The 26,095-nt window shown below is 39.4% G+C and overlaps 1 protein-coding gene across 2 annotated transcripts; it reads left to right on the top strand.

Annotated features, from left to right (window-relative positions):
* The first annotated feature begins 3,971 nt into the window (after window positions 1-3,971).
* On the top strand, window positions 3,972-26,095 carry LOC142382371 (syntaxin-binding protein 1-like). 2 transcript variants are annotated; one of them, XM_075468143.1, is made up of 20 exons: window positions 3,972-4,048; window positions 7,486-7,535; window positions 7,639-7,720; window positions 9,118-9,194; window positions 9,484-9,562; window positions 9,790-9,893; window positions 13,148-13,296; window positions 15,701-15,785; window positions 16,772-16,902; window positions 17,169-17,276; window positions 17,403-17,463; window positions 18,018-18,083; window positions 19,707-19,787; window positions 20,022-20,160; window positions 20,330-20,439; window positions 20,917-21,021; window positions 21,326-21,414; window positions 21,533-21,687; window positions 22,452-22,575; window positions 24,980-25,055. In XM_075468143.1, the coding sequence occupies exons 1-19, from the start codon at window positions 4,012-4,014 to the stop codon at window positions 22,559-22,561; spliced, it is 1,818 nt and encodes a 605-aa protein (XP_075324258.1). In that variant the 5' UTR covers window positions 3,972-4,011; the 3' UTR covers window positions 22,562-22,575; window positions 24,980-25,055. The 2 variants fall into 2 exon arrangements, with proteins under 2 accessions (XP_075324258.1, XP_075324259.1); XM_075468144.1 differs by lacking the exon at window positions 22,452-22,575 and having other exon boundaries at window positions 24,980-26,095.

Below are 26,095 nucleotides of genomic sequence, written 5' to 3'. Positions count from 1 at the left end.
CTTATGAATGTTGGTATTGTCACTTTATCAAGACTCTCAAACAGTTTCTCAAAGTCTTTTTTTAAGATTTCAGACTGATTCTCTCTGATGTCCACTGCACCCACGTGCACAATCAGCTGTTTCACCCCTTGGTGTTTTGCCAGTACCTCTGGTAGTAATCTTGTGATGTCAGAGACAGTGGCACTTGGATAGCTGCATGTAACCATTCTGTTTATGTTTATATTAGATATGGCTCCGTCTCCAAGCACAAGAGTATCTTTGACCTTGACACTCGGCACAGTTTCTCTGTCCATCTGCTTCTTTGTACCGTCTCTCTGTCTGTTACACTCAGTCACATTTGGCTCTGACAGTGGTAAAAATCTGTTTGTTAACTTTATTCCGGGTGATGTTACATATTCTCTGTTGATACCAACAGTTTGACGATTCTTCGGCTTTGCACCAAGTCCATCATACGTGCCTTTACAGAGTCTTGGAAAAGACAAGTATCATTTAGCTTTAAGTTGGAGGTAGCAGTTTTTTCACCCTTTCCTTTGGAAGTAAATGTGGACTTCTTACCACTGGATTCCATTGGGAGCGTTTTATGTCCCATTTCAGTTTCTAAGGCAAAAATCCTTACTTGTAGCGCCCAAATTTCTTGTTGATATATCCGACAGCTTTCACAGGGCATGTTGAAAGGATTGTAGTTGCTGGCTCGTCAGATAAGATGTAAAAAGAATAAAAATGATTTTAAAAAGTCTTGGTTCACTTAAAAGAAAAAGAATAAAATTATATCCAAGACTTGTGGAAAGAAGTAAAATGATTTAAAAGCAAATAAAGCGATAAGCAGCAGGAGGAAGCAGAGACACGTCTGCACTCTTCAGAAGCAGGAAGCAAGTAGGTAACATTATTAGACAGCATGGCATAAATTTCCATTGCTATGCTGATGATACTCAGCTGCACTTATCTATAAAACCAGATGAACCCAACAGGTTGGTCAGACTACAAGCATGTCTTAAAGACATAAAGATCTGGATGACTCAGAACTGTCTGCTTCTAAATTCAGACAAAGCTGAAGTTGTTTTCTTTGGACCTGAGCGTTTCAGGGAGAAATTGTCTAGCTATATAGTTACTCTAGATGGTATTTCCTTGGCTTCTAGTTCTACAGTGAGGAACCTTGGAGTTATTTTTGACCAGAACTTATCATTTGACTCGCATATAAAACAGGTTTCTAGGACTGCCTTCTTTCACCTTCGTAATATTGTTAAAATCAGGAACATCTTGTCTCAGAGTGATGCAGAAAAACTAGTCCATGCATTTGTTACTTCAAGATTGGATTACTGTAATTCTTTATTATTGGGCTGTCCCACATATTCTCTGAAAAGCCTTCAGCTGATCCAAAATGCTGCAGCCAGAGTTCTGATGAGAACTAACAGGAGAGATCATATTTCTCCAGTTTTAGCTTCTCTTCATTGGCTCACTGTTAAATTCAGAATAGAATTTAAGATTCTTCTCCTTACATATAAAGCTCTTAATGACCGAGCTCCATCATATCTTAAAGATCTCATTGTAAGATATTTTCCTAACAGAGCACTTCGTTCCAAAACTGCAGGTTTACTTGAGGTTCCCAGAGTTTCTAAAAGTAGAATGGGAGGCAGAGCCTTCAGTTATCAGCCCCCTCTCTTGTGGAATGTCGGGGAAGCAGACACCCTTTCCACTTTTAAGACCAGGCTTAAAACGTTCCTTTTTTATAAAGCTTATAGTTAGGTCTGTTGAATCTGATAGTGTGTCTGCTAGTGTGTCTTGTTCTGCCTCCACCTCTGGCACCCTCTATACTTTCATTACCCCCTACCCGAACCAGGGTTTGAATCCCATTCCCGCTTATCTTACCTCTTTTATTTCTCCCCCTACCCAAACCAGGGTTTGCATCCCCACCCCGCTGTGACTGGTGTGCAGTTGGTGAGAGGCTGAGGTAGCTTGTGGCTGTAAAAAGATGGTTGTTATGGTGTGAGGAGCAGATCTATATAGGGAGTGTAGGGAATAACTTACTGAGTCTGGTCCTTTCTTTCTTTCTTTATTTATTTTTTCGTTAGCACAATTTTCTTGTGTTTACCTTGAATAGGGATGGCTCAGGTAATCCTGAAACATCCCATAGTTAAGCTGCTATAAGCCTAGACTGCTGGGGGGCCTCATCTGTCACACCTTTCCTCACTTTACTCTCTTTGTGTATATGTGATATTATTGTGGTCATTAACTGTTGTTTCCCTGTTCCAACAGATATCCTTTGAATGGTGTTACAGTGCCGCCGCCGCTGCGGCCCTCCCCCCTCCCCCCCTTTCTGTCTTCTCAAACCCCAGCTGGTCGAGGCGGATGGCCACCCTTCCTGAGTCTGGTTCTGCCAGAGGTTTCTTCCTGTTAAAAGGGAGTCGTTTCTCTCCACAGTCGCCTCAGGCACGCTCAGGCCGGGAGATTGGACCGAAAAACAAAAAGTTTTCAGTGCAATCTGTTGGTTTTCTTAGCTAGGAAATTGTTTTTGAATTGGCTCTATATGAACGAATTGGATTATTTTATGAATTATGATTATTATTAATTAATTGAATTCCAATTGGCTTGAATTGGACTTACTATCTAAGTGCCTTGAGATGACATTTGTTGTATTTGGCGCTATATAAATAAAAATGAATTGAATTGAATTGAATCACCAGGAGACAAACTAACTGTGGTCAGTTTCTTGTCTTAACAATAAGTACGTTTCGGTGTTAAAAGTAACTACATTTTAAATTTCTTTACCAGACTTGTCTCTTGTTTTCAAAGGTTCCAGTAATCTGTCCATGTTTTAGTTTGAGTTGAAGCAGTTTATGGTCGAGCCACTGCAATAATCATATATGTTTGAATTCTCCTCTGTAAGCACACAATGAAAAATGATTTGCATAGTTTGTCTGGTTATGAAGTTGTTTGTCCGGCTAAGTATTCAAGCAACTGGAATCCACTTTTCTGAATTCAACAAACAAGAACAAACTGAACGAACGAACAAACAAATGAACAGGTTTGACATGCCATTATTCCCCTCTGCTGCCCTCTCATGGATGCCAAACCCAACTGTCTGAAGAAGTTTTCCACTGCTGTGCTTCAGATGTGTTCACACAGAGACAGAGAAAGAGGGGGAGATTTACTTCTGCACACACATGTGCAAAGATGTGCGGATGCAAAACAGATCTTCCCCTCACACCTGACTGCCCGGCTGGTTAAAGAATGTTTCAGAGCTAGTTGTCAGGATGCTGAAAGTGTTGGAACAAATAAAGGATTTTGAAATAATCAGCGGTCTCGAAAAACACTTTCAGAGACAGAAGCAGTTAAATGGATTGTTTTCTTGTTTTAAAACTGAAACTGCCTGATTGTTTGCAGTATTAGATGAAGACTGATCACCGAACTGCTCTTCATCCATCCTGGCACTGGTGAGGTCACATGAGAAGAAGGATGTACCTCATCACTGTCTCTGCAGGCCCAGAGGAGATGCAGGGGGGGGGGCTTTCAGCACACTCAGACTGAAATGAAGTAACACAGAGTCTGAACACAGTGAACACACTGTGGCTACAGTGGGGAATGGCGTGAGCATTCACCCTGTTGCTGTGGTCGGCAGTGAAAATGATCATTTATCTGTGTGCAACTGAAAACAAGCACCACTGTGAGTGACACATACATTTACATGTTAACATAATGTGGACAGTTTGCTGCTTTTGTTTTCTCAGGCTGCAGCAGCATAGTTGTTGTTGCACATCTCTACAGACTTTCTTGTGATGAAATCTCCTTTGAATTTGATAATTGGATGTGCTCATGAAGTTTTCTCCTGATGAGGATGTTCTCCTACAAAACAATGAAGGGCACCGAGAATATAAGGATGTCGACGCGATACGATTGTGTGGGCTTTTATTTTGAACCTTGACTCGAACGGAAGCGTGTTTTTTATTCTCGCAGGCTCAGCTCGAGGCGCTGTTAACTGTCTGTGGAGAGGTGGACGCGCAGCAGAGGCTCATCATGGCACCACTTGGACTAAAAGCAATTGTTGGAGATAGTAAGAACTCTTTTATTATCATTATCATCATCATTATTATTATTATTATTATTATTAGTAGTAGTAGTAGTAATATTTTATTTGGTCGATGCTAGATTATCACCCGGGACAGAATAGTTGGTACTCATACAGAGCCATGTAAACTACCATACAGACATCTGAGTTTTCAGTGGGAGCAATGCAATGAAATATATTTCCTGACTTTTTCAAATTATTGCTAGTAATTTGGGAGAGAGCTGTAGATGCACATATTCGTTATTTTTGGGTCTTTGACGTGCAAAAAAACCACACAAAAGTCAAACAATGCAGCTTCCAAAACGCTTGGTGATCTGAACTACATTGCCAATTCGCTCGATGACGCACATTTCAATCTGTTTGGAGGTGTTGTGTTAGACTGCAATGGATGCTTGTACGGTTTCATGGAACTGTCGTGCTGCGTTTGTTCAGAGAATAAATGCATGGAGGGCGCGCTCGGTGTAAATCCTGCTCCTCTAATCTGTGCGGATTAACTGCGTTGACATCATTAAGGTAGAAGAGGACAACAGGAGGAAATAACTGAGTCTGACACACAGAGAAACAAAAACAGCAACAACAGAGCTTTTGCTTCTACTTTCTACTGAATATCAACATACTGTATATATTTACATTAAGATATATATATAGATAATAAAGCTAAGGTTATATTTAGATTCTATTTTTAGTTTAGAAAATGTAATGTTGTAATAAAACCGTTTTTTAATGTAGTCATAGGTTGAATTGATTCTATTTCCAAGTCAATATGTGGCATCAGAATGATTGAATTCTGTGTACACACTACTCATTCCTCCAGTGCCTTAAGCCTTCTCTGAGTTCGATTTGTTCATGCGTGTTACGTGCTGCTTCTTAGTCTGGCATATCCTCCTGAGCAGGACATGATTTAATATAAAGTCATCTGTGATAAATGGGGGGTCGTCTATACTTCTGATGTTAGTGGGTGAGAGTCTGCTTTGGGAAAATGAACCAAAGCCCTGTCACATCGTAGAAAAAGTCATTGTTACTTGTTTTCGATCTGTTCTGTTGGTAGCCCGTCACACTCCAGTCATACATGATTTCAGAGACACTGACATCAGTTTTGAGGGATTTTTTTATATATGGAAAAAAAGTTGCCAAGATTGCTAAATGATATGACTTGATGTGCTGAATGCAGATAAATCTGCCAGTTCTCCAGGGAAATATGTCTGTATGCCTGGAGGACAGTTAGAGAATAAAACATGGAGACAACTGTTTGATTATCATACAATACTATTCAGAAGTTGGAATGGTACTGCATGCATGCTTGACAAACCTGTGTTTAGGTTTCAACGCAGCCAACTCTATGACATCTGAAGTACATCACAAATGCAGTTCAAATTTATTTCAAGGAGTGCTCTGGAGACATGAGAGAAGAAGTCAGAGAAGGTGAAAATGTGGCTTAGACTGCTTAGTGAGCAGGATCTCATTGAGGCTCTGGGATATACTTTCTGTGAATCAGTTAAATATCTGTTAATCTGCTGGGTATCTGCATAAACTTAACACACATGTTGATAGTGATGAAGCTTACTCCTCAGAGTGGCTAGCCTGACCACAGGGACAGGGTGAGAGGCTCAGTCGTCCAGGAAGGACGTGGAAGAGTTACTGCATCCTAGCATCTAAAGAAGTATGTGGAGGTGGTCAGAGCATCTGCTCATGTTTCTGACATGTCCCATTAAGCGGAGGCCTCTGAGAAGTACCTTTGGGAACTCTTTGGAGCTCTTCTGTGCCTTTTTGGAGGAGATGAGGACATGGCTCTTCTCAGACTCCGGACCCCCTGACTCAGTTCAGGATGAGTGGCAGATAGATGGATGGATATGATATGCCCACTTGAACCACCCATTACATTTTCTTTTGTTTTTGCTCACATAGGTTGTCGCGGCAAATAAAGGTAGCAAGACATTCCTTTTCCAATATTGATATTTTTTCATGAAATACTTCCTGATCAGGTCTTGTGCCTGCCATCTGGGCTAACATGCCTTTGTGTCCAGCACTGTACCACCTCACCCTGCTACTCTCAACACTTGGACTTCCTTCAGGATGTCTGATCTCCTCATTCTCTACCCTAATTTCAGCTGCTCATATTGGTGATTTCATTTATTGCCCCAAATTCTTTACCATAAGTTAGGATGGCAATGCAGATCAAGCGAAAGGGTCATTTGTGAGATTGAAAGAGGTTCATTTTGTCTTAATATTTCTCGGTTCGCATTCTTATGACAATTTTAAATGCTTTCAAATCTTTAACAGCTAACTGCTGGTTATCCCACCTGTGAACGCTTTCTCTCAGGATGCATCCAGTTGGTTCATGGACACTCCAGGTTAATCCTGTTGACTAATGGGATGACTGTACCATTCACTGATTTTACTCGACATCATTTACTGCGATTATAGGCTTTCCTCCACCTTGAGTATAGTTTAGTGAATGGATGAAGAGAATGTGTACCCAAAGGGAAAATGTTTTGTGATGAACTGTTTCCACTTTTCTCAAATTAGTAACAACCATCAAAGATTTACCTCGAGGATTGTATTAGGTCATTTCAAGTTTTTGTTTCGGGCCACATAGTTGACTCATTATTATTAAATGTCACGATATAGTGCTTATAACACCGATCCTCTGTGGAATCAGGACATATTGATTTATCTTCAAAGCAGTGTTTGCATGTGTGGGTAAGCATATGTGTGCATGTGAATGATGTTGTTTACCAGTGATGTCACATCCGCTGACACAGAAAAAGCCCAGGAATAGCGACAGTGCGCAGTGGATGGGGTAAGAGGATTAGGAGATTAGAGGCTGTGATTGCAATGGGGCCTGTCCTCCTACTGATTCCCTTCATTCTCTGTCTGACAGATTGGACAGATGCTTAAACCCCAGTGATAAAAACAAAAAAAAAAATGGAATGGTGCTCATCAAAACAAGAGTCTTTCTGAAAAACCATCAGTTTGACCTCTGTCTCTTCTGTCAGATTCATGTACATCTCAGATAAACTCAGCTCCTTTATCGGTTGTTCAGTCATCTTGTATGGAGTTCTCTTTTAGGCGACAGAAAGCATTTGCACAATTAGGTCATCGCACGACTATGTGCTTATATCGTTTCTATGCTAAATTATTGTCATGAATGCTGTCACAATGGGAGCTGAATGTTCAGCACACTTCCTGAAAGTTTGGCAGTAGAAGACTTTGGATGCTTTCCTAACACACAGATATACAATCCCATTCAATCAACACTGAGCCAATGAAATATACTTACTATCTGCTGAAAAATCGTACATTTGAACTGAATTATAACAATATCTCCCTGAAATACGGAGAGACGGGGGCTGTGATACTGATGGTAAATTAACAATGATTTGTTATACTAAACAAACTGATTTTTGTTCCTAACTTTATAGAGATAATGAACAATGTCATCAAGAAGGCAAGAGAAAAGGGGAAATGGAAGGTAATGGCTGCGACTCTCATCAAGCTTGGCATCATTGTTCCTCTTCAGTGTGTGTTTAAATAAATGACTGACAGTCTCCCCTACTGTATGTGGCTGGTTGTAGGTGCTGGTGGTGGACAAGCTGAGTATGAGAATGGTTTCATCCTGCTGTAAGATGACAGACATCATGTCAGAGGGGATCACCAGTAAGTACAACTAAGGTCACCTCAGTTCATATCAACTGAGCTGTCAGATCAGTTCTATTCAGTTCAATGTAAATTTGTTTCATCAATTACTCCATTTTCTATACCCATATGGCTAGAGGTGGGATATACCCTGGACAGGTTTCTGGTGCATCACAGGGTCACAAAGAGACAAACGACCATACGCACCCACTCCTAGGGTCAATTTAGAGTCACCAGTTAACCTAACATACATGTTTCTGGATGGCGGGAGGAAGCCGGAGTAGTCGGAGAGAACCCACGCATACACGGGGAGAACATGCAAACAATTATACCTAGCCGGGATTCAAAACAGGAACCCTGTTGCTGTAAGACAACACTGGACCGCACCACCGTCTTTGATTATTCCCCTAAAGAGGTGTTCTGATGAACTCAGGTGGAGTTGATATACTTGATAGAGACCTGTTCATGTACATCAAATTGCAGCTATTGTTCATATGTCCGAGATCTGACTGTGACTCATGTTTCCAACAGAATCCGAAACTAAGCACTGTTGGGAATGTGGGAAACATGGCATCAGAAAGAAGTGAAAGTGAAATACGTTGTCCTTCTTAAAGAAGTGAGGATCTCTCAGTTTATACAATGATTTAACCATGATAACCGTTTTATCAAGATCCCTCATTGTGTATTTGTTTATTTACTATAGGCCCCTTTATTGTGAGATCTTTTTTTAGGTCAGTCATAGTTAATCATTTAACATCTGATCAGTCACGCGTGCGCATGGTTGTGAATCTTAATAGTTAATCCTAATTTACAGACTGCTTTTGCAAAAAAGACACCTGAATCTTCTTTGTACATTTGAAGCAAAACATAATTATTTACATATACATATATACATATATATATATATATATATATATGTATATATATATATATATATATATATATATATATACATAGATGTATGTATTTATATTAAGTTTTATATATATTCTTTAAAATTTTTATTTATCTATTCATTTTTTGCATATATATGCTATGTATATTTCTGCATGGGGTTGCACGGTGGTGTGGTGGTTAGCACCATTGCCTCACAGTGAGAGGGTTCCAGGTTCAACTCCCAGCCAGGGCCTTTCTGTGTGGAGTTTGCATGTTCTCCCTGTGTATGGGTTGTACTCTGGCTTCCTCCCACCCCCCAAAAAAATGCATGTTAGGTTAATTGGTGTCTCTAAAGTAATTATCCTTGTGAGTGTGTGTCTGGTGTGGCCCTGTGATGGACTGGCAGCCTGTCCAGGGTGTACCCCGCCTCTCGCCCGATGACCGCTGGGAAAGGCTCCAGCGTGACCCGACCTTGCAGATTAAGCGGGTATAGCAAATGGATGGATGGATACTGAGCATCTCTTTTTGTCTGTGCCCTTTAGTTGTCGAAGACATAACCAAACGACGTGAGCCTCTGCCCAGCATGGAGGCCATCTACCTGATCACACCGTCAGATGAGGTAAATGATTCCCCTGCATTATAGGCTGAGTACATTGATGTCATCTTCCCACAATTTTGCATCGATTATCTTTTTTTGCAGTTAAGGCAAGTAAATGAGAAATTCCACCATGTCATTTCAATTCATTCATATTAACTTAATATTAATTTCAAATCAATTGCATCAAAATTGACGGTGAGTTTTTCTGTGGGGGACATGGAAGACTGCGATTCTAATTCGTTTAAAGGTTTTTTCCATGTATTTTCCTCTGACTTCAGTTTGTAAGGGAGCATTATTCTTATTTTTTCAGTCTGTTGAGGCTCTGATTGATGACTTCAGAGATCCTGGGGCTCCGAGGTACAGAGGAGCCCACGTCTTCTTCACTGACAGTAAGCAAATCCAGCCCACTCCTACAGGTCATACTGTTGATGGAAAGTTTGAGCACTAAACCTAAAACAGTTATGTTTTCTTTTATGAAATACACAAACCCACTCTCCAAAGATCTGACTCAATAACTAAAGTGGGAGGCCATGTTGTACAATACTGATTAAACTTAATGACAGAGCATTTTTCAGAGCAAAAACCAATTATTACATTTTTCTGTGATTCCCTGTAGCAATCCCAGACACGTTGTTTGGACTGTTGACCAAATCTCGCGCCTCCAAAGCCATGAAGGCCTTGACTGAGATCCACATCGCCTTTCTGCCCTATGAATCTCAGGTAAGATACTGTCTAGACTAGGATTAGGCTGTGGCTGGCCACTCATAAGCTGTCCATCATGTGTTATGGGTGAGGTTCGGATTGTGTAAAATTCGCTTAGTCTGTCTTCATTGAGAGATGTAAAGTACCCACATGGAACTTTGTTATTTTATTGTGTGGGTTAGTGTAATACAACATGGTGCTTTTGTTTTGATTAAGAAAAAAACACTTTGACAAGAAGACTTGATATAAACTTAGTAATAGTAGTAACGATCAGGTTCAAGGTAAGTCTTTATGAGAGTAATTTCCTGCTGTGTCTTTCTTACTGGACTGTTTTGAATGACTTTTGTGATCTGTGGTGGATAGGCTGTCAAGGAATGGGCAACTTCACTCTCAAACAGCTTAGTTCTTGGGTCTGAAAAATGAATGAATTATATGTGATGGGTTAGAAAAATCCTCCAGGTTTGACAGTATGAATCAAAACAGTTGAACAGTAAAATTATTATCCCAGCTGTAAGCGTTCGTTACAGTCATAAAGGTAAATTACTTGCACTTCTATGCCATGTTTTAACCTTAGTGTTCTGCAAAGCCTTTGTTTTTTATTCCCTCATTCAAACACACAGCGGGGCTGCCATGCAAGCCACTTGCTTCCCTTTTGAACTCACAGTGTTCGTAAATCCAGTGTCTTTTACTTGAACCCTTCAGTGTTTGAAGAGACCGTAGATCAAACTGCCAGTTTAGTGAACGGCATGCTTCACAAGTTGAGGAACAACAGTTTGGGAACTTCAGTGTTAAAACTACTGAGTGAACTTGGGAAGACTTTAACACACTATTGCTGTATTATCCACTTTTTATTTTGTGGTACTGTATAACCAACAGTTTGTATTACAAATGGGTGACTCTGCATTGAATGTGTCTGGGTGCTAAACTGGCCTGAATTCAGTCTATCTCTGTCGCCCATTGAAAATATTTGCTTCATTATTTTTTTTTTTTTTTTGACAAATATCTTTATTGATTTTTTCCCTTTTAATTAACAAACAACCACATACAAAAACAAAACAACAAAAACAAAAACAAAAGAAAGAAAGAAAAGAAAAGAAGGCACATTAACAGACATATTCATCAAGGACAACAGTAAGTAGATACAAAATCCGGAAATTAACATTAGTGAAGAAAGTAAAAAGAATAACATGAGCAGAATAAGAAGAAAAAAAAGAAAAGAAATTATACAATCTCCGACAAACCCCCTCCCTCCAAAAACTCCATAAACAAATCCCAGATCTTAACAAATGTGTTATATTTCCCCTTGATCAAATATGTTAATTTCTCCATGGCTATACAGTGTGAGAGTCCTTCAGCCCACATTTGCTTACTTGGCCTATACATAGATTTCCATGAGAGAGCGATTTTATGTTTAGCTTCAAGTATACAATATATGACCATTGATTTCTCATACTTACTGAGTGTACAATTTTCTGGGAAAAGTCCCAGAATACAAAGCTTAGGGCATAGTGGAAGATGTGTATCAGTGATCTTAGACAAAGTCATAATTATCTCCTTCCAAAATTCTTGGATAATGTAACATTCCCAAAGACAATGAAATAGAGTCCCTTTATGTGTACCACATTTAACACATAGATCAGGTGTGTTAGGATCAATACAATGTTGTACTACTGGAGTAATATATGTTCTCATCAGCCATTTGTACTGAAGTAACTTAAATCGTGTATTTATCGTTTGAACTTGGCTTTGTAAGCATACATGCTTCCATTCTTCATCTGTTATTTCTTCTTTAAGATCTAGACACCAGGCCTGTCTTTTATCATCTGAGGACTCTATTGATTTTGTAATGATACTGTGATAGAATCGAGAAATAAGTCCAGGTCTACCACAATAGTTCACAGCTATCATTTCAATAGTGTTCAGGGAAGGCATGTTTAAGGAGTTTTGAGTTTGTTTTATGAAATGTCTAATCTGCAAATATTTAAAAAAGTGTTTGGCATCAACTTTAAACCTTTGCTTCATTATTAGATAAAAAGTATAACAAGGAGGGCCTGAATTGTTGAGCAGATGGAAGTGTGAAAACAGTTTGCTTTGATACCTAAAACTTTTCCTCCTCAGTTCCCCATTGCATACTTAGTGTTGTTGAAATTTGAATTGAGCATATATTCTAAAATTTACAAATGATACTGTATGTTGTATTTGTAATATTTTGGTCAAAAAGGGTGTTTAAAAAAATGTTCACTTTTTTGTGTTTTTATTTAGATTTTACACGCTGTTCCAACTTCTTTGGAAATAGAATTGTATCAGCAAAACTGTCAATTATCCCTTAATGTACACTAAAGAAATCTCAAAGATATCATAAAAGTCCATTGTGCAGGGCATCATGACGAAGGCATGAATTATTAATACATTAATTCACTGCATGCAGATACAGTAAATAATATTGATAATACGATAAAAATGAATGAAAATTATACTAATAAGGGCTATGGAACTGAACCAAAACAATGAGCTAAATGACACTTTCCTTTTATTTGTAGAGGTTATTTTCTTCAGCTGATCTTCATGACCAAAGTAATATGAACCTTCTATTAGACTCTTGGCAGCAAAATTTCAACCCTGATATTGAAAAGTAATCTGTAAGTGTAGTAACTCTAGCTACTGTACTGTAATTACCGCGTGTAAAAGTACTGAGTAACTGAAAGAAAGTCATCTCATTAGTGCCTCAGTGGAAGGGTACAGCGCTGAAGATCAGACCGACAGCATTTTTTGTTGGATCAGCTTTAGCTTTAGTCTCCTGTGACTGTCCTGTCATTTTAATCCTAAGAAGAAGAAACACATCATACCAGCCCTGCCCCCCTCCCTTCTATTTATCCCCTTAGCTCATTTCCTGAGAGAACCAGTATTCTGCAGCCAACTCTGCAGCAAACGAAAATGAATATATAAGATGTGTGACAAGAGGAGTCACGGGGCTTGTTATCATGTGATTGAGCGAGTGACAGATGGGAAAGTGAGTGTGGAGAAGTGTTCAATTGTTTTTCTGGTGGCAAATGTTTGTCAAACGAATCTGTTTAAATCGTGTTCTTGTTTTCCTGCATCTGAAATTATCAGACCACTATTTAGATCATCACTGAACGCTAAAATTCTTGATCAGTGCTCAGTTGAATAAGTCATATTAGTGCTCAGGCTTACAATGGTTGTAAATGTTTGGGAGGTATAGGAAGTCGAGGTTTGGCCTGAGTGTGTCTCTCTGCCATGTCTTCTGTGTTCAGGTCTTCTCCCTGGATAAAGTGGATGCCTTTCAGGACTTCTACAGCCCCTTCAAAGCAGATGTGAAGAATAACATGATGGAGCGCTGCGCTGAACAGATAGCCACCCTTTGTGCCACACTCAAAGAGTATCCTGGGGTTCGCTACAGAGGGTGAGCTCAAAGCATTTTGGAAGTTGTTTTTTTTGGATCATTCAAACTCATATGAACAGGATTGCTGTAAAACTTATGTAGTTACCACAACTGTGAAAACAGCAACATCGGTGTTGTGGTAACTACATACGTTTTGTGACAAGATCTGACTTCTATTGTTTTGTATCAGGGAAATTTTCCATTTCAATTTTTGCAACAGTAAGATAAACATTTCATTGGCTGTTCGAACAGTTCAATTAAATTGTCAGTTAGCACCACAAAAGCCTCGTTTCCACTGTCAGTACGGTCACTTGGTATCGGTACGGGTCGGGTCGCTTTGGGGTCAGCTTTGCGTTCCCACTGTACAAAGGGGACCCTCAGGGGTGGGCGGAGTGCGTGCCGAAGCGTCACTACGTCGATCACTCCGAAGCTTCTTCAGCTTAATGCGACACTGGCTCGCGGTCCGGTTGAAACCACTCTCTGCCATTTTTGCGGCAATCAGCTGGAAAACTTTTTGGTTTGGCACAGCGCCATCGAGCTCTCGCTGCACAGCCTCCTCACCAACAACGGAGAGCAGAGCCTGGAACCGGTCCTGTGTGCTCGGTACCCCAAGCAGAAGGGTTACAGACATGGTAACGGGTTCCATGGGACCGGTACGCTTTGGTGATAATGGAAACACTGAAATAAGCGAACCGTTCTGAACCGACCCGTACCGGACTGCATAGTAGAAACGGGAATAAAACCAATTGTGTTTGTGACCTCTCACCCATTAACTGGTCAAGGCTGATGGCTGCCCTCCCTGAGTCTGGTTCTGATGGAAGTTCTGCTCTCATCTGTTGCCTGCCACCCCTTGCAGACTCAGAATAGGAGATTGAATAGAACTAAAGATGTGATGTGACTCGTTGTAATCCTTAGATGAGCTACTTTTTATGAATTGGAATTAATTCATTGAATTGGATTGTTGAACTGATTTAAATTTAACTGGACTTGTTTGCTTTCTTCATTAAGTGCTTAGAAATGATCTCAATTGGAAAATGATGCTTCATGAATAAAACAAACTTGAAATGAATTGAAGTAAAAAAAAACTGAAACCATCATTTTTGGTTTTCTGTAACAGCATTTCTGTCAGAGAAGATAGTGAGATAGGCACAGTGGGAATATAACAAATATGACAACAGCAGAAAAACTAGACAAAACTATAACTTTGCTTTACATTTATTTAGTAGAACACTTATTGCAGCCTTTTTTGTTCACTAAATAAAACATGTAACCCAAGATGTCAATTCAATGCTTAAATAAAATGAATAATATAAACACAAATTATGGTTACTGTAAAATTAAAGTACAATATAAGACATGACACTTTCACCAATACCTGCGCTAGATTGGAGCTTATGTGACTCTCATAGAGGCGACGTGTCTGCAGCACAGGGCTTCGCATCTCCCAGTTCGCTGTGATATAGTGAGCGGTCACAGTTACATAGCTTTCTGTTGCTCTGGAGGTCCACCCGTCTGTGGTTAGCGCAACAGAAGTAGCCTGGGACAATTCCGTAACAATTTTTTACTTTTCCTGCTCATACAGACTTGGCACGATCTTTTCACTGAAGTGGGTGCGCAAGGAAATTTCATAATGTGGCTCAAGCACATTGAGCAGATGTTTAAACCCCTTGTTTTGCGCAACAGATTATGGCCTCATGTCTGCAGCTATAAACACTCCGATAGCATTTGTTATAGCTTTGGCCCTGTCAGATTCTGCTGCTAAAGGGTGTTTAAATGTCGCTGTGATTAGTGGTTGATGCGCAGCACTCGTCTTGGAGCCTGATGCAGGAGCTAACATGCCAGGATGATGGCGCTTCAAATGCGCTGCCATGCTGGATGTATTTCCACTCTCATATGGCTTTCTCGTGCCACAATGCAGACATACCGTAATTGTTTTATCCACCACCCTTCGTCCATCATTGTATGTGACAGGGAAGCCAAAATGTGCCCATACATGCGACTTTATGATACATAAACACGCCTCCTTATTTATTTATTTATTTCGTCAACCAATCCGCGGACCACGTACGTACCGAACCATAGAGAGAAATCCGTTCGGATCACGGATCAATTATGATCCGTTGCACCACTAGTATCTAGCTTTTATGGATTTATTGTATCCAATCCTCAGCCTCAGATGTTTGTGTACAGCACAGTACTTTAAAAAAAAACACATTAAAACATTTAGTAGAATTATACTAGACTCTACATGAACATCTGTCTGGTTTTGGGTTGCATATAGACTCTGTAAGAAGCTTGCTTGACTTTCTTGTTTAACAGCTTTAACAGTTGTTTGAATGTCTTGCTCTAGTCACAACGGCATTCTCTAAATGTTCAATAAACAAATGAATGTTCTTATGCTATATGTGTTTGTGTGTTGGGTCAGGGAGTACAAAGACTGTGCAGTTCTGGCTCAAATGGTTCAGGAGAAACTGGATGGCTACAAGGCTGACGACCCCACCATGGGAGAGGTAGGGAGTGGAGCTGAACCACTAAAATGAAATACCAGATGGAACACAGACAATCTACCATATCTTCCAGATAATGGGAAGTCTGGCAAGTTTAAAATTGCAACAATTTACAATCAGTAAATTTATGACCAATATCATACCAGCACTATCTGGCATAGCATGCAGGTTACAGTGCATTTCGCAATTATTTGCAAGTATTTATTGACTCAAGTTTGGAAAAAGAAACACTCATCAATTCCTAATGGAGACATCATTGGTGGAGACCTAACTAAATCCACTGTGCAGCTGTATAACTAGTGATAAAACAGTCAAATGAATCTCAGGCACAACTCGAGCTTTGGAGATTTCATTGTTTTGTCTGCTGCTGAAGAATTGTATGCTTCCACATTGGTTTAACATCAAGTGCAAAGCTGGAATTGATAGAAGACAGGATGAAATGAGAGTAAGAGTAATTCATAAGTTTTAGCCTTTTCACCCTAGAATCTTCTGGACTTTCATAAAGCTGTGTCTGTTTTTAAAATGCAACTACATGAGATACATTTCTAAATAGTCTACATAGTAAAAATTCTAAAGATGTGCTATGTTTTTATGTATTAACGTGTTTACAGGAAATAATGTATTCCTAAAACTCCTGAAAGTTCAATAAACATTGATGTTTAACCAGAAAAATACATTTCCAGATGAATTGTATAAATATTGATCATATCCAATTGATATTTCCAACTGGAGATTAAATCCTACATTAGTATTCTGTTTGATGTACTGATATGAAGTTCAGAGGTGATGATTTCATTCAACAGTTGTTATAGTATTTTCTGTACAGGGCTGTAAGATTTGTGTGTCTCTTGCTTGCAAATATACAACACATCAGTTCCTGTATTATTTTAGTACAGTACTACCAAAAAAATGCGTTCAATGCAAAGAGTGCTGAAAATCAGTCAGCAGTGTCTGCAGTGTCTATTTTGTGTCTGCTTTGATGCGTCCAGGGTCCAGACAAGTCTCGCACTCAACTGCTGATTTTGGATCGTGGCTTTGACCTTGTGTCCCCTGTCCTGCATGAGCTCACGCTGCAGGCCATGGCCTACGACCTGCTGGGCGTGGAGAACGACGTCTACAGGTAAAGCATCTGCACTCTGCAGTGGAGGTGTAACACTGCCATTTTACTGTTGTTTTCACTTTGTTAATCCCTTTTTTTTTTTAAGGTAATATTTTTGATAATTGCATGCTCTTTCTAATTACAAGGGAGAAGCAAAGCAATGCATGCACTAACAAAAAATTGAAATGAACTACTCGCTGGCATAGCTTTACATCTATTTGAACAAATGAAAGACTCTCTTTTGAATGCGTGCAAACAATGTGTAAATCTTTTTCACCCTCTGTCAGTTTCGAGACGAGTGGGATGGGAGAGACCAGAATGAAGGAGGTTGTCCTGGATGAGGATGACGACTTGTGGCTGACTCTGAGACACAAACACATTGCTGAGGTGTCAACGTGAGTACTTTGACTTCAAACAAACACGCTAACTTATCCGTCACAAAGCTGTCTGCACTAAAACACAAGACATTTTCATCTACTGTCCATGACTTTCTTTCTCCTTTTTTGTCTCATTCTGCACAGGGCTGTTACTCGTTCCCTGAAAGAATTCTCTGCCAGCAAAAAGATGAACACTGGAGAAAAGGTGGAGCACATACTCTGTAACTGTGCTCTGATTTCCTGATCTATCCCTGTGTCCTTCACACGAACACACAGAGGCAGAGGGGAAACCATAATCAGACAGCTGGTGCTATCTTTCACAGATTTCCTACATCTTAGATTCGACAGAAATCTGGTCTGTACAGTTTTAGTTCCTGGTCTGCAAAGATCTGACATAAGCAATCATTCATCCCCTTCATTGTCTTTCATCATTAGTGAGTATGGATTCCTCATTCAGGAGATTACTTAAATACTCCCTCCACTGAGTGGCCTCAGGATATTTCTACAGCCCCATGAAGAAGACAGGCATTGTTTGTTTGTCCGTTCTGTCCAGCAGAAGTGATCCACACTTACAAGCCACTCTTTTTTCGCTGATGTAGAAGTATTTGTAGCTCGCTGAAATGAAATGATCTTAGATTTCGAACAATGTTGCTAATCTAATTAGCAAGTAAATACCAATCCACTAACACTGAAGACATTCCCTGAAATGACAGAGGGTAACTAATCACTTTCACTGAATGGTATCACAATGTCTTTCAGACCACCATGAAGGAACTTGCTCAGATGCTAAAGAAGATGCCTCAGTATCAGAAAGAGCTCAGTAAGGTAGGAACTCAAGTGCTACATATATACATGGGTCCAGCAATGCTTTACTTTTTCTTCATTCTTCATGGACGCATCACTTAAGATGGAAAAGGGCAACATTCATGTAGATTTAGCTGGGATTCTATCACATCAATGTTATTTCCAAGTTTTGTTTCCATGAAACTTGAGGTGTTGGATTTTAATTGTGTATACGATGTCACACGGTGTTTGTTCCAACAAGATCAAATAAGTTGTTTTGAAGGTTTTGCAAATAGCATTTTAGAGTCGATCCTATGGTGGAAAACTATAAAGTGTCACAATGGGTGGTGGAGAAAGGAGAAGGACACAAATGCAGACACAGAAAAGGCAGGAGGTTGTAGAAGAGCTTACATGGATTGAGTTTAAACTGTAAGAAAAAGTGCAGCCAAGCCATAAAACTAACCTGTGGGAAAGAAAGCCTAAGACACGAACAAAGCCCGACTGAAACTAGTAGTAAAAACATGACCAGGAAGAGACAGGAAAAACACAAGGCTGTAATGGCAAGGATCTGACAAGGACCGTGAAAAAGCGAGGAGCTTTTAATGCTTTGCGGAGCTGATTGGTGACTGACTGCAGCTGTGACAGATAGAGTGGAGAACCAAAAACAGGGGAACTGAGGATAACTGGGAGTAATGACATAATACTCAGAACACAAGAAACCATAAGCATAACTAATAACAAACACACAAATCAATACTAGGCAATAATAAATCGTAATTCCACAGACCCTAACACAAAGACATTATGTTACTACAGTTTAGTGTCAAGTAAAATTCTGTAATGAATTTTTAAAAAGATCAGCAGAGCTGATGGAATCGTTGGTATGCACAGACCTGTGGAGATGACCAGTCAGAGCAGTCAGGCCTTTTCAGGATTCCCTACCTCATGCTTAGCTAATGCTTAAGAAGCATAGCCCTACCCTTACATCTGCACCTTGAGCACTTTAGCACCAATGGGTGGAAGTTGGAGTTGCACTATGCTCATACTTTTAAACCATCTGCTCCTTATACCTGATTACCAAAGATAAAGTTGGATTCCCCCTCTGTATGTTTCTGCAAAACAGGACTTTGTCAGAAAGTTGACAAATTTTTCACTGGACACAATTTTCTTTCAATTAGTTTTCCAATATTGGCACAGATGATCTTAAAACAAAAAAGTCAAATGTTTTTAAATCTACAAACACTTTGTCAGTCAATTAATAACAACAACTTTGCCATCAAAAAACAAGTGTTCCCATATCTCAGTGCTGGTTTAATGTAAGCTCTCTTGGTGAATGTTCGTCCTCCTGAGGTTGCACCTGCGTCCCAAAGCAAAAAAAAGATTCAGTTACCATGGCGACTTTGCCCCGCTCATTTCTGCTCTCACCTTATCAATAAAATAAAAGTTCTAATTATTTCCATCTGGACTTGTGGGGTTAGCATTACTGAAACAAACAAAGGAGAATTACACTGTGACTGGAAGGTGATGACCAGCATTTGACCATAAAATTGAAAGAAGCTTGGAATTCCTGGAAGCGGACTTTAATTTTGCAGCTGGAAATACATTCTCTTGATTTTGTTGACAGCACATTGTGTGTCAACTAACATCTCCTCTCCCTGACCTCAGTATTCAACCCATCTCCACCTGGCAGAGGACTGTATGAACCGCTACCAGGGCACTGTAGACAAGCTCTGTCGCGTTGAACAGGTAAATCTTTCTTTTTCTCTCTTTCACACACACGCAGAAATAATTTCACACAATTTATGTGTGACTGGTGTAAATGTACGCATTTGCTTGATTTTTAAAAGATAGATATCAGTCTTTGTCACCAGTACATAGTTGGAATCAGGACATAATCAGCTGTAACCGTAAAGGTTACCATTATTTGTTTGTCTTGACTTTATGCTGATCGTTGAGCCACTTTGCTCTCTTTTGTTTAAGGATTTGGCTATGAGTACGGATGCAGAAGGCGAGAAGATCAAGGATCCCATGAGGCTCATTGTGCCTATTCTACTGGATACCAACGTCAGCGTGTTTGACAAGATCCGCATTATCCTGCTGTACATCTTTCTGAAGAACGGTTAGATATCTTTCAGTGGTTTAATCTGCAGCACTGTTCTGGTATTCACAAATTGCTTGAACGCATTGTATCTGTAAATGTGCACGCTCTCATACTCGCATATATGTGTTGCAAGTATGTACTAAACACATGTGCTACATGTGTTTATGTGTCTGAATATGTGTGTCAGGAGTGACTGAGGAGAACCTGTGTAAGCTCCTTCAGCATGCCAACATCCCACCCGAGGATAGTGACATCATTTCCAACATGGCCCACATGGGCGTTCCCATAGTTTCGGAGGTGAGCTGTCCTGCCACGGACCTCGTTAGCTTTGATGACGGGCAGGATCCGAGTCCTTATTACTCATTAAGGTGTCATGAAAGAATAGCTGTACAGTTTTTCAAACGGTCTCTACATCAGAGTTCTGAGTCCATCTGTGATGGACGTGGATTTAACAAACCATGTCATCATATTTTCTTTTCTTATTGATTTTATGTTGTTCATTTATTTGGCATCATTAATCACAAGGATGAAGTCCAGCGTTATATAGGCTCAACAAATATTGCTGTGTACACTAATAGCATCATTTTTCAAAGGTTATTTGAAACTTACCTTTGGTCTGCACACACTGTCCGGACAATCTAAAAAGTTCATGTGTGCGCATTTTTTGTTAAAAAATAGAATACTTTAGGTTTGAATATGACTTGGTCTGTAAAAAATGACACTATCTTGGGGAGTTGTTCTGGTGATGAGTCAGAAGCACTTGTTTCTTTGTAGGGTACCACCACCAAAAAAGCCAAGAAGCCTGATCGTAAGGAACGGGTCAGTGAGCAGACCTACCAGCTCTCCAGGTGGACTCCACTAATGAAAGACCTCATTGAGGTACTTCTCATGTGCCATCACTGCGACCTGCTGGTTCACTACATGCTAAAATTGCCCTTAACTTGAAATGGATATTTGCCTACCACATATCAATTTATAGATTTTATAATATAATTTATCAAGATTATTTTTTTGTGAAAACGCAGGAAATCGATTTTCCTATTTGAACTAACATGATTAATAAAAACAATAATTGCTGCTACTGCCTTTTTGCTTTGTCTATCACAGAGCAGAATGTATACATTTTTTTATTTAAGTGCTCCTTATATCCATGACATTAAGTTATTCCTATGCATTTCCACAGGATGCAATTGAGGACAAACTTGACCCTAAGCAGTACCCGTACATTTCACAGCGACAAGTGTCTTCCAAAGCCAGCGCTCCATCCTCCAGGTGTGTATCATAGATTTCAGATAACAATAATTAGCATCGGTATTGTTGCTTCAATGGTGGAAATGTACCTTTGAGTGTTGTCCCAGAAAACCCCATCTATTTTTATCTATTCATGCAGTGCTCGCTATGGTAACTGGCACAAGAACAGGGGCCCCACAGAGATAAAGACAGGGCCCAGAATCATTGTCTTCATCATCGGAGGAATGACATACAGTGAAATGCGTTGTGTGTACGAGGTCACACAGGCCAATGGCAAGTGGGAGGCTCTGATTGGTGAGTCCACTGGAGACACTGCTGACTGTGGTAGATTCATTCATTGGTCTTTTAAGGGCCATCCCTCCAACTTGTTACCTGTATATTAGTTTGCTTAAAAGAATTCTGTCCACAAAAACTGTTTTGTTGATCCAAAGGAGCTTTATCAAAAGTCTGAGAAAATAATCGGCACATTAATGACATCGGCTTGGGCTCAGTTACTTCAAATTTATAACAGGAAGTCACAGTATAAACAAGATGGGTCAAGTTGTTACTGATGAAGACTTTTCTAAAACTAAATGTCATGAGACTAAACACATTGTCACACCCTTAGTTTTTCTATTATTCAAAGGTTTATCCCTGCCCGAAGCATGACAGCTTTGTCAACCTCAATATCCCACTGTGATTGAGTTTTTATAACACGTTCTAAATAGAAGGTGAACTATATTACGTGTACCAGCATAACCTGGTGTTATTGGAAAAATGCCAGACTTTCTGTATCTTGCTGTTAGCTTGGTTTTGGAAATCTTAGATTTAAGTTCCATGTGAGGCTGACTCAGCAGAGCCTCTGTGTAGACCCCTGAGAACTTGAGTCTTGTTTGGCATTTTTTAACTTTTCAGTAAGACTTACAGTATGTGAATTGTATTCATTATTGTCTTAGTGTATTTAGTCAAGCTCAGTCTTATATATATTGACTGAGCTATTATATAATATATGTTACATACCTAATAGGCTTTGACAGGTTTCAATCCTTTCTGAGATTTCAGGATTTTCTCCTTTATAGGTTCCACTCACATCCTCACACCCACTAAATACCTAAAGGAATTGCAGCATCCAGACTTCTTGGACCCTAATGCCCCACCAGAGGGCACAGAGGAGCCACCTGCAGAATGAAAAGACTTTTGGAAGTAAATACAAGTCCCAATGTGGTGGTGAATCCCAATGCTCCCTCATATTAGGAAGCCTGTCCATTCTCATCCACGTGCACTGTTCCCTTCAGTAATATAATATGTTCCCTTCAGTAATATAATATGTTCCCTTCAGTAATATGTTCTCATTGTCTGTTACTGACATGCAGATGCTGCCTTGGCCCTTTTTTGTGAACTTACAAAGCATGTACCATGTTGTTGGAATCATTTCAGGTGGTCTTCCCTGGTGGCAAACTTAACTCAAGAATATAGTCACTTTTATCATCTCTGATTTTGTGGCACATTCCTGGCTCCAGTCTTTCTCTTGGGGGGGGGGCTGTATATATACGCTGTGGACAGGTTACCAGTCACCGGGGTCAACATACACAAACAATGTTGGCTCACATTCACTCCTAGGGTCAATTTAGAATAAATTGAAAGAAGTTAACCTGACCTGCTTTTGGAAGGTTTGAAGAAGCCAGCCACACACATGCAAACTCCATACAGATAAACTCCAGCCCAGATTCAATACACCAACCCTCTTGCTGTGAGGTGATTGTGCTTGACAACATCACTTGGGAGATGAAATTCCACCAACTGTTCTAAAATAACATACAGAGAATTTGGGAAGTTTTCTAAAATTCAGATTTAGATATACTTGATTATCCCCAACTCCAGAATTAGTCCTTTGCAGTGCTCCATCGGGGGGAAAAAAACTACACAATACAAATATACAAATTGATAAAGAAACATGAAACAATAATAAATAAAAAATTAAATCATAAAAAATGATTTTGAATAGAAAACTGGAATAAATTAGAACGTTTTTTTAAATATATACTATGTACAAGAATGTTGGTTTAGGTTAGTGCTGATCTGTATTTCAAATATAGGCAAATGATTGTGTGGTTATTGCACATTAGCATGAATAAGTGTCAGCGGGAGGAGTTACACAGGGTGATGGGCACAGAATGATTTGCTGTGTTGTTTGGTTTTGCATAGCGGTGGAATGAGTCAATTGTTGAATGCATTCCTGTCATTGACCCTTGAGTGATTGTGAGATGTTGTCAAATAGTAGTGTTCAACATGTAGTTTGTTAGTCTGTTGCCTCAAAAACACTGTGTTTTCCCTGAAAACATTGTATTCAGAACATATAAATAAATCTAGCCAGCAACACACAACTTTGTGTAACATCAGCTTTCTGTTTAATTATACTTCTTAGGTGTTTTTTTTTTATCTTTTGGGAACTCAGGATTTCAGTTGTTGCAGTTTTATAAGAGGAATGTCTCCATTTTTGATGAATACAAGATTCCATCTGCCATAGTCTTCATTATCTTTTCATACTTTTTGAATACATTTTCAATAGGAGAAGGATCTGGACCGCAGGCAGACCAGTTAAGCACAATTAATTACTTTCAGAAGTCACATAATTAGTTGGTTTGGTTCACCTGTGTTCAGTCATGTGAAAAAACGCACCCTATCATATTTGGACATGAATATTTGATATCAGTGTGTGTGTGGTTGTTTGTCTCGTTTGTCTCCGTGTGGCCCTGTGATGGACTGGCGACCCATCAATGACAGCTGAGATAGGCCCAGCTTGCAAAAATTCTTAACAGACAGGAGTTTGTTAATAGCAGGAAAAATGGAGGAACAGAAAAACATAAACATAAAAATATTGAATATGGAGAGTGTAGCGTTCTAAACATTAAATAAATTTAAGATTTAATTACCTTCATTGGGGCACCGAACAGAATTACAATTTATAAGCAAAAAGGGGTCTTTACTAAAGGGAAGCTCTCATCTGAATTGACCATCTACACTCTAGAACGGTGTATATATATATATGTATATATATATATATATATACATATATATATGAATGAAACAATGCCCTGGGGGATAAGACTGTTTTCTTTCTTTCTTTCTTTCTTTTTTTTACATTTATTGTATTCATGCTGGTAGGCAGTGGGATACAGTCAGAGGAGGCTGTGATGGTGAGCTATGCGTGGATAATCAGGAGGGACAGAAACACTTGGTTTTAGTTTTGGAATATTAACTAAATAGTTTCAGGTGTATTTCTGTAAAGTACCTAAAACCAACCGCAGACTGAAAGAATAGTTCACAAAGAGAAGTGGCCACAAAGTGTTGTTAATGTGAGGACTTCATCTATATACCATAACAAAGCATGACAGCATGGATGGATCATAGCAAGACGGGTCCAAAACACAAACATGAAAGACATTGGTGTTCATTCAGCCATCTGTTAAGGTTATTTTGCAGGTTGCTGAAGTTGACCAAAAAAAAAGCATTGGTATAACACGATGTACATATCGAATGGATTTAATCCACATAAGTTCCTGCCAATATAATGAGAAGTAATCATATACTGTCTTGTGTTTGAAAGGATCAACTGATATCTTCACCCCTTCTCGCCTTCTAAAAGCCCTGAAAGACTTGGAGAAAGAAGAGCAGACCAGTTAAGATGCTCCTATAGTGCTCCCTCTTCACCCCTTATAACACCAAGTCATGACTCCCACAGACCCTAAGCATGATGCAATGAATAGATACTTGGCATTGTATACTATTCAGTTGCTGTTAACTCAAGCTGTGTTTCAAATCACCATTGTTTTATGTTTTGATCAAAATTAAATGGAAGAATCTCAAGTTGGGTTGAATGTTGTCTGCTGTTTTACTTGTAGAGGGATTTTGTGTATTTATTTAAAGTAATGTGTGTTCATTAGTGTAGAATGCTGGATGATATTCAGGGAACAAAACTGTCTGCTTCATAGACTCATCAGTGAATTAACTTTTATTGTAACGTCTACCCATGAGGCTCTGCTTTAATTTTGCTAGAGCAAGGCAGTTTTCGCATAATGTTTTTTTTTTTTTTTTTTTTTTTTAATGTAGCAAACATGCCATACTGTACAAATCATCAGTTTTACATTACTATGTCTGACCATGAAAATGCCAACATAAAACCATTCTGATTGTCCATAAAACTAAGGCTTAGGCATCCCAAAGAAAAAAAAAAACGTTGTAATTGTTTCTTGTACATTGTTTCAAAACTGAGCAGTGTTTCTGACAATCTCATGATGATTCGGTTTCCCTTTGGTTCCCTGTGTTTGACCATAATGCTTGTCACTGGTTATGTTGTACAGTGAGACTCTTTAATAGTAATCTACTATTAACTATCAGTCTGTATATGTCCACATCCATTAGCAGTACACATTGGAGGATGTGTTCGGCTAATAAAATGGCTTCCATTAAACTCTTGGTTTAGATTTTGTTCATTTGTACATAAATGGGGATTTACAGACAGCATGACTTCTTTTGTTCCTTTGCCGTGCAATTAGAATGGTCGTGAGTAAGAGTAATTAACAAAGTATCAACTATAAAACTACAGAGAGCAAGGATGAATCCAAAATGAAAGGGGCATCGCGTTAATGTTTCCCAAACCCTCAGGGGCCCCGGACTCACCTGTTTCCCTGCACAGCAGTGATCAACCCAATCGTCCATTCAT

The sequence above is a fragment of the Odontesthes bonariensis genome, chromosome 6, assembly GCF_027942865.1.
Source record: "Odontesthes bonariensis isolate fOdoBon6 chromosome 6, fOdoBon6.hap1, whole genome shotgun sequence".
Classification (NCBI taxonomy): Eukaryota; Metazoa; Chordata; class Actinopteri; order Atheriniformes; family Atherinopsidae; genus Odontesthes; species Odontesthes bonariensis.
Note: the sequence above shows the minus strand (reverse complement) of the source record. Positions and strands in the feature narration are given on the sequence as shown.

What these genes read in the sequence shown, in the direction of transcription:
- LOC142382371 (XM_075468143.1), top strand. Translation starts at nt 4,012, where the DNA reads ATGGCACCACTTGGACTAAAAGCAATTGTTGGAGATA. An exon ending in CCACGTCTTCTTCACTGACA is followed by an intron (nt 9,563 to 9,789) that starts GTAAGCAAATCC and finishes GATTCCCTGTAG; the next exon opens with CAATCCCAGACACGTTGTTT. An exon ending in CAAGTGGGAGGCTCTGATTG is followed by an intron (nt 21,688 to 22,451) that starts GTGAGTCCACTG and finishes TCTCCTTTATAG; the next exon opens with GTTCCACTCACATCCTCACA.